Here is a 15,110-nt window from a genome sequence, read left to right as displayed (position 1 = left end):
ACTTTCCATACCCACTGTACATACTGTATCTGACTGTATAAACATGAGAACTAAACTGGATCCAGCCAAGGATTTCTTGCCTCTGTTTCTTTCCCTGCTGCTCACTCCTCCTCCCTTCCCCCTAGATTATAATGGTCACATGACACCTGCAGTTTGTTTCCTATGAACAAGACCGACTTAAAGAGAACCTTTCAACAGGATTTTATTCCCAAAACTACTGACATGCATGTAAAGGCACTTCAATTCTGAATAAATCCATACATTTCCTGTAGAAAGCAGTTATGCTTTGTTACAAAAATGCATAGTTGACATTGTATACTAATGAGCCGCAAGTGAGTGCAGTGGGCGGGCCTTAGGTTTACAGCTTTCCTGCCTCTCTCCCTATTCCGCGCCCACTGCCTGTCTCAGACTGACCACCCATTGAAACATGAGCGACCTAGAGACAGCAGGCAGGCAGCGGGCTGGGCATAGGGAGAGAGAAAGCAGTCCCTGCACTTGCAGCTTATTAACATACAATTTCAACTATGGATTTATCTAAAACTACACCATGGATTCTTAAAGTAAGGTAAGGATTTAATTAGCTTTAAAACATTAATACATGCATGAGGTGTTTTGAGATATAACATCCTGATGACACGATCACTTTAAGCTGGTTTTTCACACTGGATGAAGAGTTGAGGGGTTGGATGGGAGGATGCCTAGGCATTAGTATGGAGGTGGACTTCAATTTACAGCTATAGCAGCCACCATTTGTATGGAAAGACAGTATATGAGATTTTAGCGGTATCTCTGGGGAGGCCAGTTGCATTTTTCCACACAAAACTTTCCCAATCATACCCTTATGGACCTTTCATTGTGCATACTCATGAGGAACAGAAAAGGGCCTTCCCCAAATTGTTCCTACAAAGTTGTGAGTATACTACTGATCAAAATGTCTTATTTTACTGAAAAATTAGTTTTTCAGTGGGGAAATTTGTTCCTGTACAATAGTTTTCCTGTAAGAATTATTCACATTGTAACAAACAAAAGACTATACCGATATTCGTCTGGCTCTCCCTACACAGTTGGAGAAGGATTGAGCATGCTGGGATTGAAAATGCCTGATCCATTCAAGCAGCTTGTCTTTTCCTAAGAGTATACCCTGGCAAAATGCTGTTCATCAAACCAGACAACCGTCTACCACTGCTCCATTGCCCAGTTTTGATGCTCATAAGCCCACCATGGTAGATGTTTTTGATGGTGGATAGGAGTCAGCCTGAACACTCACCAGTCTGGGTCTATGTGCAAAACAAAAATAATTATGCACTCGCACCTCTTACAGCCAGTATAAACTTTTTTCAACTTGTACTACTGTAACTTTTTTGTATTCCTTCTTTGTTGTTGTGGGATTGCACCACTTGTGCTTCCTTGCGTCACGTTTGGCACATACTAACCAGTGTCTACCAAGAAAACTACACTAGACTATTTTTTTTTCCAAGCTGGTCTGCCAAAGTCATCCCGATTGAAAGCCAGCTCCCCACTGCTGTACTGTGGGGAGCAAGCTGTTAATCAGCATGTCGGCAATCAAACCCTGTTGACGGGGCAGCCTGAAGAAGTTGCTGCTTACACGGAGCAGCTGAATAACTGGCAGGGGCGGTCATTGACAGCTCTGAGATGGCACCGGGCAGAACAGGCACATAGTTGACAATTACCTACCTGTTATTTTAATATGAGCTCATTTTATACAACTGATACAGTGATATAGGAGACTTCACTTTTATAAAATCCTACAACCACTGTTCAATTTAGGGTGCAGTGCCTGAAAAAAAAAAAAGACTTTAAATCGTATCCAAATACGGGAGAGGGAGGGGGCGTTTCAGTGCAGCATTGGCAAGGCCGAAAGTTTGGAGGGTCATCATGACCCCTCCCTCATTTTGCATGTTAGGGTCTTCACCCATTTCTAATGGAGGAGCTTGCTTGCAAGAGCTGGTGTGTGTGTGTGCACACTGACACTGTCCTGCCATGTGTTCATAGTGTCTGGGTGCGTTCTTCCTGCTGATGACACTCGCTACACTTCCAAATGCATCAATGTGGTGAGGAGTGTCAATAGTTTGGGACCCCTTTTCTCAGGACTGGTGGAGGTGTCAAGTACAATTTCCAGTGATTTCATATAATAAATGTGTTTAGAGGGAAACTCCTTAACCCTACAGAATCCTAGTAGTACTTCATTAACAAACTCTTGGCTAATAACGCTTTGAGGGGGAAGATTTTTTTCTTTTTATTGGGTGAATACAGGTCTCACAATAAAAAGCTGCATTGTAACTGGTCAACATCAATGACAAGGAGCCAGGGTGCATATTTGTTCCAGGCGAGTAGCTCTGCTTTCTACAAACGTTGTAATAGAAGATCCCCGGGTAACAATATGCCAATATCTTCCTCCCTTCTGACATCAAAGAACTGGAATTCTTGATGTGGTTGCACATCCGTTATACAGTGGCATATAAAAGTTTGGGCACCCCTGGTCAAAATTACTGCTCAGCAAGTTGAAGATGAAATGATCTCTAAAAGGCCTAAAGTTAATGACACATTTCCTTTGTATTTTAAGCAAAAAAAATTTTTTCATCTTTAGATTTTAAAAATTACAAAGAGGAAAATGTGCTGATGCAAACATTCAGGCAAATTTGTGTACTCGGATAACTTTGACCAAGGTTTCAAACCTTAATTAGCCTGTTAGGGTCATGATGACTTATTCACTTATCATCGTTAGAAAAGGCCAGGTGATGCAAATTTTCCAAGGAAGAATGGATGAAAATGCCTCAAACAAGAATTGAAAGACAAAAAAATGTTTAGAAGCTGTGATACTTGCAAAAAGGCAGTGCTACTTGATACTAACCATGCACGGTGCATGCATAAACTTTTGCATGGGCCCATTTACCGTAGATACTAGAGTATAAGTAGAGATTTTCAGCCCATTTTCAGGCTAAATGTGCCCCTATCTGGTCGGCGAGGGAGCGGCAGCTGTCACATCATACTCGCCTGCTCCCGGCGCGGTCCCTGCTTCTCAGATGGTCTCCGACACCGGCAGCTTGTTCCTGTGTTCAGCGGTCACGTGGTACCGCTCATCCCCAAAGGGGTGGAGCACATATTCATTACTTTAATGAGCGGTACCATGTGACCGCTGAACACAGGAACAAGCTGCAGGCACCAGAGACCATTGCATCGGAGAAGGAGACCGCAGCGGGACGGCGAGTATGACGGGGGAGGGTGAGCCATGCCATATTCACCTGTCCCCGTTCCACCGTCGGGCTCCATCTTCCGCCTCCTCTGGCTGTGATGTTCAGGTTAGAGGGCGCGATGACGTGTTTAGTGCGCGCCCTCTGCCTGAACAGTCACTGCAGAGACCCGGAAGACACAGCGGCGCACGGCGGTGGAACGGGGACAGGTGAATATCACAAGTGCCGGGGGCCTGAGCGAAGAGAGGCGAGTATGTAATTTTTTTTTTTTTAATCGCAGCAGCAGCAGCATATGGGGCATAATATGCTATGGAGCATCTTATGGGGCCATCAACCTTTGTGCAGCATTATATGGGGCAAAATATTCTATGGAGCATCTTATGGGGCCATTAACCTTTGTGCAGCATTATATGGGGCATAATCTATGGAGCATCTTATGGGGCCATCAACCTTTGTGAAGCATTATATGGGGCATAATATTCTATGGAGCATCTTATGGGGCCATTAACCTTTGTGCAGCATTATATGGGGCATAATCTATGGAGCATCTTATGGGGCCATCAACCTTTGTGCAGCATTAGGCTACTTTCACACTAGCGTTTTTTGGCATACGTTGCAATGCGTCATTTTGGCGAAAAAAAGCATCCTGCAAAGCTGTCTGCAGGATGCGTTTTTTCACCATAGACTAACATTAGCGACGGTTGCGTCGTGTTGTAGCGGACCGCCGGCAGCAAAAAACGTTACATGTAATGTTTTTTGGTGCCGACGGACCGCCATTTCCGACTGCGCATGTGCAGCCGGAACTCCGCCCCCACCTCCCCGCACCTCACAATGGGGCAGCGGATGCGTGGAAAAACAGCATTCGCTGCCCCCGTTGTGCGGCGCTTGCACAGTATGCGTCGGTACGTCGGGCTGACGCAGCGCGACGGCCCCGTACCGACGCTAGTGTGAAAGTAGCCTTATATGGGGCCATCAACTTTTGTGCAGCATTATATGGGGCATAATATTCTATGGAGCATCTTATGGGGCCATCAACCTTTATGCAGCATAATATGGGGCATAACCTATGGAGCTTCTTATGGGGCCATCAACCTTTGTGCAGCATTATACGGGGCATAATATTCTAAGGAGCATCTTATGGGGCCTATCATGAACTGTATGGAACATTATATGGGGCTCCTGATTCAATATGGATATTCAAAAACCCTTAACTTACTGATGTCTCAATCAATTTGACTTTTATTTGTATCTATTTTTATTTTTGAAATTTACCAGAAGCTGCTGCATTTCCCACCCTAGGCTTATACTCGAGTCAATAAGTTTTCACAGTTTTTTGTGGCAAAATTAGGGGTCTCAGCTTATACTCGGGTCGACTTATACTCGAGTATATACGGTACCTTTTCATAATTTTTAACATGTAAAAGATGAATCTATATATCTTTTAGAGAGAATGTCATTTTCAACTTGCTTAACTCTTCACAACAACAGTAATTTTGACCAGAGCTGCCCAAACTTTTACCTGCCACTGTATACCAGTGACTGCTCTGCTCCTCTATACACACATATATAAGCTGTATACATCCCGCTGCATAAGAAATGTATCACACAGACACGAAGGAATGGCAGGGAAGGGGAATGTTGGCGATCACTCACCGAAGAGAGAGGAAAAGGCAAGTAATGTCCTGGAAACAATGCTGATATGATAAAACAAAGTGAAGAGACCAGATGAAAGGCGATGTTGTCAAAATGGAATGGGGCAATGGATCCAATAAGTAGAGAGATTAAAAAAAGTCTAGGTATAGTTCATGAAGTCTGGGACCAGATGATGCTCACAGGAGAAGCACTGGCGGCTGACGTCAGAGTGTGGCAGAGAGCGGGGAGGAGGGACTTCTTCAGAGCGCATCATCTGATCCTGGGTCAGTGGCGGCAAAGTCCTAGACTCCATGAAGGCTAGGCTTTTGTTTTATCCATACTCATTGGATTCACTACCCCATTCCATTTTGCAGGGAGCACCCTTCATCTGGTTTCTTTACTTTATCCAGCTCTGCTGGAGCTCCTCATGGAGGACATTCCCACAGTTTATCACTGGAATCCATTATAGGGCAATTTGGAGTTGTGCCTATAGCACACCCTTACCAGGTGAGAACATTCTTTACAATTAGTTTAATATTTGTAACCTACTACAGAAAATGCTCCTTTCTCGCCTCCTTTCCACTAAGTAAATTCCATATATTGATATGATAAAGTAGATTGCAATTAGAGAACGCCAACCCGGCTGCAGGGTCTTCAACATTGAGATATTGATAATTCTGGGAAAAGAAGTAGAAGAAAAAGACTTTGGTTTTAGGCGTCCAAAAACAGAACCAATCTCAAGAGCTCCATAGGTATATGAGGTTCTTGAGTTCAATTCGGAACGTGTGACCTCTGGACATTTCAGACCATCAATGTCAGACACGTGAATCCAGCCTTATTGCACATAAGGATTCTATCCTGGTGCAATTTGATTTTTTTTGGGGGGGGGTTGGAAAAAAAAAAAAGATTTTACCGAAAACTGCACATTAAAATATCAATGGCGCCCAATTATGGAACGCAACCGTTCATGCAGCCGCGCTCCATGATGTAGACCAAAACATTGCTTCAATGGATGGATGTTTATTCCTCAAATATGTAAACATTTATATATGTACATACAATTATTACTTTGTATCATTTACAAGATAAGCTCCATTCCAAGCACCGCCAACAAAGAATCCATAACCCACCCCACTGCCAGGCTCCCACACGCACCCACACATGCCCACGTCTGCACACCACAATAAATCTCAGCCTTCAGACGGGCTGTGAAAGCTCTAATGCTTCATAAATGATTTATTTCTGTAAATTTAATTAGATTTTTCTATAGAAAAGGACCGTTTTGTTTATTCTGTGTTTAATCTTCTCTTCTAGAAGTATCTTTGTGACACCTGAAGAAGTGGATAGTATTTATATAGAAGTTCCATGCAGCAGCAAAATTCACAAACAAGGCCTGCCACCGATCCATCTCTTTCTACACGTTCCAAAGGGTTTAAAAAAATACAAACAAAAGGTTGAGAACTAAAAGTAGTCAGATGCGTCTGAGTCATTAGGGTTTTACTACAGGTGAAGTTAGTTTTATTTCCTGTATCACTGTTTTCCAGTAAGGACCTGGGGATATTAAATAAACCAGTACAAAGCTGTGCGCCCTGTTATATGATCCCCAGGGGATCGGCTTGCAGTGCGGGCTGTAGTAGCTGTGGCTGAAGAGGAGGAGGTAACTGCAGAGGGACTAAAGGTGGTGCGAGCTGACCCGGACTGGAGTGCTGTGCTGAAGGAGAGCTGGTGACGCTTGGAGAGTCGACAATTTCGCCCTCGTAGAAGAAAAACTGGCACTGCTGAATGAAGTTTTCTATGACGGATTGGTGGTTCTTAGTGGTGGAGAAAAATTCCTTGTTCTCAAAATCCGGGCGCATCAGCGTTGGCCAGAAGCAAATGGAAAGGTTATCTGCAGTCATCAGGTTTGTCTTGCTGTGTTGGCTAACCCTAAAATTATAAAAGAGAGACATCATTAAATCATAGTTTATTGTATTTTTTTAAATATATTCTTTACCTGCTGAGTGAAGTACATATTGGAGGAAAGCGACAAATTGACACATGTTGACTGCACACTGACAATGCGGAGAGGATTATGTGCGCCGTCGGCAGTGACAGACCGGTTAGATTATACAGCAAGCCTCCCGTTTTGGTGACTGGGATCAGAGCGAGCACCAAACCTGGATGGTTAACCCCTTGGGTACTGTGGTGGCACGGTATATAAAAATACATAGAGGCTATATGGATGCAAAACTTGGGACGATAAAGAAAAGAGAAGAAGAATCGATGTCTTCGAAATGGCGCTGGAGAAGGACCTTATCAATACTGTGGATGGCCAGAAGAACAAAAATCAAGCCAAGCCAGACATGTCACTCGAAGCAAGGATCACCCAGCTACAACTTGCCTACTTTAGATACAAGGAGAGAACGATCACGGGAGAAGGACATCGTGGTTGGAAGAATAGAAGGAACAAGAAGACCACCAGCAACCCGATGGCCTGATACTATCAAGATAACGTCAGAGAAGACCCTGGTGGACCTATCTAGGCTTGCACAAGATCAATCTTCCTACAGAACGTTCATCCATCAAGTCACCATGGCTCGGGATTGAGCCGAAGGCTGTTAAACATTAAAAGAACACCCCTCAAGTTGGACCACCTTTTTAGCTAAGTTCACAGAGGCTTTCGCAATTTCCAATACAGCTAATCACATGACTAAGTGTCTGGAAAAGTTCCTCTCCACTTTGCATGATTATGTCACTGGGCTAAGTGTAGCAAGCTTTACTAGTCATGAATGTGATTTACCATTCAGACAGGACAGTTGTGTCACCGTGTTTACAGGGGTGTGTCACAAATCACATTTGTCGTTATTTGAAAACCTGTTTGTACTCCTTGAATTGTGCATGGAGCATAGTCACGTCCGGTGCAGGCATTTCACATCTTACTGAACACTGCGGAACCGAGGAACTGGTCTCTTATGGTAGGGGATATTGGAGCAGTTTACCCAGATCTTAGAAAAGTTGCAGAAGAGTGAGGATTCTTATAAAGTACAAAAATACGCATCACTCAGCCGATGGATGCTCAACCACTGTGGTTTTGACTGTCCCTACTGATAACGTCCAGTCAATCGTTCACATTACTGCTGCAGACAATCACTGACCTCAACTGTTACGTGCTATACATGCAAGTGTCAGAGCCAATACACAAGGACTAGAGGATGTCAGGATATGTTGTAGCAGATGGAAAGGGATAGGTGGTATGTAAATAGCACAAGCAAGAGAGGAAGGTGTTAGGCTACGTTCACATTTGCGTTGTGCGCCGCAGCGTCGGCGACGCAACGCACAGCGCAAACAAAAACGCAGCAAAACGCATGCACAACGCTGCGTTTTGCGCCACATGCGTCCTTTTTTTGATTGATTTTGGACGTAGCAAAAATGCAACTTGCTGCGTCCTCTGCGCCCGGATGCGTGCGCCGCAGTGACGCATGCGGCGCAAAACGCAAGTGCAACGCATGTCCATGCTCCCCCATGTTAAATATAGGGGCGCATGACGCATGCGGCGACGCCCGACACTGCGGCGCAGACCGCAAATGTGAACGTAGACTAAGGCAGTATGGCGGTCCTCTGTCTCTTTTGGGGTTTGTGGTGGTTTAGCTACCTATTTATCATTTGTTTTATTGTCCTATTTCCTTTATATATTACGCAAACTTTTCTTTCCACTGTATGCTGTACTATTCCTACCATAGTGGTGCAGGTTAAAATACTGTATATACTAGAGTATAAGCCGACCCGAGTATAAGCCGACCAGAGTATAAGCCGACCAGAGTATAAGCTGAGGCACCTTATTTTGCCATGGAAAACTAGACAAGCTTACTTGACTCGAGTATAAGCCGGCTATGCATTGTCCCCTCATCCCTTATCCTGGTATGCATGGCTCTCCCGTCCTGTCCTGTCCTGTGTGGCTCCCCCCGTCGCTGTCGTGGTATGCGTGGCTCCCCCAGTCGCTGTCCTGGTATGCGTAGCTCCCCTGCCCTGTTCTGGTATGAATGGCTCCCCCGTTGCTGTCCTGGTATGTGTGCTGAAAATTTCGGCTTATACACAAGTATATACGGTATATGTTCTGTATGTGGGGACTTTTTTTTTTGTACAGGGATGGTGGAGGTTTGCATTGTCCGTTTTAAAAATCTATAGTTTTCACTTTAATAAAAAAAAACAAAACAAACAAACAACCACAAGCCAGTTAAAACTCTGTGGTGGCAGATTAAAGGGGATATCCAGGGCTTTACAAAATAAAAACAAAATGTACATAAGCACTAACAGGCAGGTAATGCCTCTGTTCTGTAGACGGGACGTCACGAGAGGCTTCGGAATCCCCGGCAGGAGCAGTCAGTGACCACACTGTCGTGTAAGAACGGTGACAGGCACAACAAGGAATAAGCTGCAATTACCTGCCTGCTAATGCTTAAGTACATTTTTCGTAAAGTTCCAGATATACCCTTTAAAAGAGGACTTTTCACCAAATTTTTCACCTTGAATTGGACTCCGAACATAAATGTGGCTGCATAGCAGAATAAAATGTGGTTTTTTTTTTTATTTTAAGTGGGTGTTAACAGACAGTTTTCACTGGAGCCATGTACTTTTCCCTGTACATGACCAGGGTGAAAACTGATAACACCCAGATGGGACTTTAAAAAAAAAAAAAACAAAGACAAAAAACCCCACATTTTATTCCTCTAGGCAGCCATTTTTACATCCAGTGTCCAATTCAACATGGAAAATTTGGTAAAAGGTCCCTTTTAAGAGAACTCTACATCAACAAATGCCCACAAACAGCAATGAACTTGAGCAACATTGTAAAGAAGAGTGGCCAAAAACCCTCCAGAACGATGTGAGAGATTGATAAAGTACTGCTGCTAAAGGCTGTTTTACTAGCTTGTGATTCATGGGGTGTACTTAATTGTTTCACAAACTACTGCTGTGTTTTGATCGGGTCTTTGTACAATAATAACACTGTGTAATTTGTCACGTGATGCTGTTCATCTAACATTGCAGATGTTTCTTTAATATGTCCCAATATACAGCTCTGGCAAAAACTAAGAGACCACCACATCAAAACCCTGTAATGGGCAGCCCAATCTCCAGACCTGAACCCCATTGAAAACCTCTGGAATGTAATCCAGAGGAAGATGGATAGTCACAAGCCATCAAACACAGAAGAACTGCTTACATTTTTGCACCAGGAGCAGTGTGAAAGACTGGTGGGAAGCATGCCAAGACGCATGAAAGCTGTGATTAAAATTCATGGTTATTCCACAAAATATTGATTTCTGAACTCTTCCTGAGTTAAAATATTAGTATTGTTCTTTCTAAAAGATTATGAACTTGTGTTCTTTGTATTATTTGGGGTCTGAAAGCACTGGGTTTTTTTTTGTTTTACCATTTTTCTTTGGCAGAAAAAAAAAAATACAAAATTTATTGCTTGGAAATTCTGAGACTTGTTGTCAGAAGTTTATAGACTAAAAGAAAGAACAATTTACATTTTACTCAAAAATAGACCTATAAAGAGAAAATCAGACAAACTGAACATTTTGTAGTGGTCTCTTAATTTTTGCCAGAGCTGTATAAATCTTTAGAAATAAAAAAAAAATGGGTGTACTTCGTTTTTCTTATGAGTGTACATGCACTTGGAATTTAAGCAACTAAGGAACTAAGCTGAAAAGTGGGAGGATTCCAGTGCTATTCGTTACTATTTGCAAACTCACCTGTTCAAATGGGATATGATGTATTTTAAGACTTCATAATTGACAGAAGGAAAATTCCGTAAAATTGTCTTCAAAGCATGAAGCCTGTCTATCCTGTCCGGGATTTCTGGAGGTGAAAAAAACACAAACAAGTTTTCTGAGACCAAGTTTACACTTCACAGTCATGACTTACAAGATATTACAATCTACTTTTCTTTTGTAAAGTTATCGAAAAAAAAAAACAAACTGTATTCACTCACTCTTTAGTCAAAGAGAATCCTGGACATTTATATTCTAACTTTTGTTTATTATCAGCTAAATATACAGCTGACGGACTCCATAGAGTTCACAACCATTTACGCCAGTCACTCATTTTAAAAGGAATCTGTCAACAGGTTTTTTCTATTAAATCTGAGTAGCATAATGGAGAAAAATAGCCTGATTCCAGCCGTGTCACTAAACTGTGTGCTGAAGTTTCAATACAACACGTGTTTTATCAGCAGGAGATTATCACTGCTGGACTAAAGGTACCGTCACATTAAGCGACGCTGCAGCGATATAGACAACGATGCCGATCGCTGCAGCGTCGCTGTTTCGTCGTTGTGTGGTCGCTGGAGAGCTGTCATACAGACGGCTCTCCAGCGACCAACGATGCCGAAGTCCCCGGGTAACCAGGGTAAACATCAGGTTACTAAGCGCAGGGCCACGCTTAGTAACCCGATGTTTACCCTGGTTACCAGTGTAAATGTAAAAAAAAACAAACACTACATACTTACATTCCGGTGTCTGTCGCGTCCCCCGGCATCCGCTTCCCTACACTGTGTACACTGGAATGTAAGTATGTAGTGTTTGGTTTTTTTTACATTTACAATGGTAACCAGGGTAAATATCGGGTTACTAAGCGCGGCCCTGCGCTTAGTAACTCGATGTTTACCCTGGTTACCAGTGAAGACATGGCTGAATCAGCGTCACACACGCCGACTCAGCGATGTCAGCGGGTGATCCAGCGACGAAATAAGGTGCTGGCCTTCTAGCGCCGACCAGCGATGTCACAGCAGGATCCAGATCGCTGCTGCGTGTCAAACACAACGAGATCGCTATCCAGGACGCTGCAACGTCACGGATCGCTATCGTTATCGTTGTTAAGTTGTTCAGTGTGAAGGACCTTAAGTCTCATGTGCACAACAGTCAGGATAATCTGTGTATCCTTGCCCCGACTACTGATTGGTAGCTTGCTTACAGTGCACACAGGAAGCTGCCAATCAGTGGTATGGGCGGGGTTATACAGAGCTCCGCATTCAGAGAACTGCTACCTCTTCAGCAGACAAAACATTGATTCTACCAAAACTGCACCGAGCAGCCCAGTAAGTGACATCACTGGAATCAGGATTTCTAGCCATATATTATTCTTTTCTTGGATTACATAGCAAATGTCTGCTGACAGATTCCCTTGTCAACATGGGATGATATAACACTAGATGTGGACTACATGTCTTTTCCAGGATAGGAGTTGGAAGGAATGTTTTTTGTTTTTTTTTTTAAATTCGTTTATTAATTGCAAAATAAATCATACAATACACACATTTGCATTTGTGTCCATTATTATCAATCATAACATAAAGAACATTAATTACAATGTATCATCACGTCTGGAGTATTACAAGAGTAACAAATGGTGCATGTCAATCATTAATCTAATATATAAAGCTGAATGTGTGTGTGTGTGTATGTATGTATGTATGTATGTATGTCCGGGATTGGCATCTGAACCGTAGCAGCTACAGCCACAAAATTTTGCACAGTCACACGTCTGGACCCCGAGAGCGTCATAGGCTATGTTGTGAGGTGAAATTTTAACCCCGCGCTTTCCAATTCACCAAACAATTTTGCCCCTATCTACATAATGGGGAAAAAGTGAAAGGAAAAGTGTTGGAGGCGTCGCAGCTACAGGCACAAAATTTTGCACAGTCACACGTCTGGACCCTGAGAGCGTCAAAGCTATATTGTGAGGTGAAATTTTAACCCCGCGCTTTCCAAGTCACCAAACAATTTTGCCCCTATCTACATAATGGGGAAAAAATGAAAGGAAAAGTGTTGGAGGCAAATTAACAGCTGCCAGATGTGAACAAGGGGGACTTAAAGAATGACAGCGATGGCACCAAAGAGTATATACTGTACAGTTGCTAAGGTGGGGCCCCAACATGGGATAATCACACCACCACGGGGATATGAACACACACACAAAATGCGCCACACACTACCACGTGCTCGAACACATATACCACCCTCAGTGCACATTTCACCACACATACACCAACCTCGCCACATAAAAGTAGAAACACAAAAGTCGCCGCTCAAAACTCGCCACGCGCAAAACTCTCCACATGCAAAACTCGCCACACGTGCAAAACTCGCCACACGCAAAACTTGCACACGCAGAAAAATTGCCACACGCAGAAAAATTGCCACATGCACAAAAGTTGCAACACATGCAAAAGTTGCCTCACACAAAACTTGCACATACTCAAAAGGCACCACACATAAAACTCGCCACGCGCAAAACTCGCCATGCGCAAAACTTGCTGCACACAACTTGCTACACTAACCTGTCACATGCAACTCGACACACAAAAAGTTGCTACACGCATGTCGCCACACAAAACTCATCTCACAAAAGTCCCTACATGCATGTCGCCACACGCAACTCAACACACACAACTTGACACACGAAACTCGCCCTAAAACACACACAAGTCTGGTATCCTTCAAAAATAAAAATCTGATTAATAAGCAGACAAACTACAAGAGCAACAAATGTACCATATAGGAATCCGGCAGCTGTCAGTCACATGACCAGTCTATTATGTGTATGTGTGAGCTAATATATACTGCCAGGGGGTGGGCTTACTGTTGGCTGGGGATTTATCAGGCTGCCATTTTAGCTTACAAATACTGAGGTAAAAATACTGACCAAATAACGTGTGAACGAGGGCTAATACAGGAGGAGATGGCATACAGCTATATACTATATACAGGAGATGACACACAGGTATATACTATTTACAGGGGAGATGACACACAGGTATATACTATATACAGGAGGAGATGACACACAGATATATACTATATACAGGAGAGATGACACACAGGTATATACTATATAGAGGAGGAGATGACATACAGGTACATACTACATACAGGAGGAGATGACATACAGGTATATACTATATACAGGAGGAGATGACACACAGGTATATACTATATACAGGAGCAGATTACCTACAGGTATATAGTATATACAGGAGGAGATGACACAGGTATATGCTATGTATAGGAGGAGATGACATACAGGTATATACTATATACAGGAGATGACACACAGATATATACTATATATAGGTGAGATGACACACAGGTATATACTATATACAGGAGATTACATACAGGTATATCTAATATATAAAGCTGAATGTGTGTATGTATGTATGTGTGTATGTCCGGGATTGGCATCTGTACCGTCGCAGCTACAGCCACAAAATTTTGCACAGTCACACGTCTGGACCCCGAGAGCGTCATAGGCTATGTTGTGAGGTGAAATTTTAACCCCGCGCGTTCCAATTCACCAAACAATTTTGCTCCTATCTACATAATGGGGAAAAAGTGAAGGGAAAAGTGTTGGAGGAAAATTGACAGCTGCCAGATGTGAACAATGAGGACTTAAAGAATGAGAGCGATGGCGACAAAGAGTATATACCGTACAGTTGCTAAGGTGGGGCCCCGACATGGGATACTCACCACACACGGGGATATGAACACAAACACAAAATGCGCCACACACTACCACGTGCTTGAACACATATACCACCCTCAGCACACATTTCACCACACACACACACCAACCTCGCCACATAAAAGTCGAAACACAAAAGTCACCACTCAAAACTCGCTACATGCAAAACTCGCCATATGCAAAACTAGGCTCACGCAAAACTCGCCACACGTGCAAAACTCACCTCATGGAAAACTCACCTCATGCAAAACTTGCACACACAGAAAAATTGCCACATGTACAAAAGTTGCACCACATGCAAAAGTTGCCTCACACAAAACTTGCACATACTCAAAATGCACCACACATAAAACTCGCCACGCGCAAAACTCGCCATGCACAAATCTTGCTGCACACAACTTGCTACACTAACCTGTCACATGCAACTCAACACACAAAATGTTGCTACACGCATGTCGCCACACAAAACTCATCTCACAAAAGTCGCTACATGCATGTCGCCACACGCAACTCAACACACACAACTTGACACATAAAACTCGCCCTAAAACACACACAAGTCTGGTATTGTCCTTCAAAAATAAAAATCTGATTAATAAGCAAACTACAAGAGCAACAAATGTACCATATAGGAAATACGGCAGCTGTCAGTCACATGACCTGTCTATTATGTGTATGTGTGAGCTAATATATACTGCCAGGGGGGAGGGCTTCCTGTTGGCTGGGGATTTATCAGGCTGCCAATAGCAACCAATCACAGCT

General features: G+C 43.2%; 1 protein-coding gene across 1 annotated transcript in view; it reads right to left on the bottom strand.

Annotated features, from left to right (window-relative positions):
- Window positions 1-5,848: 5,848 nt before the first annotated feature.
- ARHGAP5 (Rho GTPase activating protein 5) overlaps window positions 5,849-15,110 on the bottom strand; it is an 85,995-nt gene continuing 76,733 nt past the window's right edge. Inside the window, exons 6-7 of the mRNA XM_077261087.1 lie at window positions 10,580-10,685; window positions 5,849-6,770 (exon numbers count right to left, since the gene is read on the bottom strand). Coding sequence (XP_077117202.1) covers window positions 6,437-6,770; window positions 10,580-10,685 — 440 coding nt within the window. The 3' untranslated portion in view covers window positions 5,849-6,436. The remainder of the gene's footprint in view (window positions 6,771-10,579; window positions 10,686-15,110) is intronic.

The sequence above is a fragment of the Ranitomeya variabilis genome, chromosome 1 (genome assembly GCF_051348905.1).
Source record: "Ranitomeya variabilis isolate aRanVar5 chromosome 1, aRanVar5.hap1, whole genome shotgun sequence".
Lineage (NCBI taxonomy): Eukaryota > Metazoa > Chordata > Amphibia > Anura > Dendrobatidae > Ranitomeya > Ranitomeya variabilis.
This window is presented reverse-complemented; position numbering and strand designations above follow the sequence as displayed.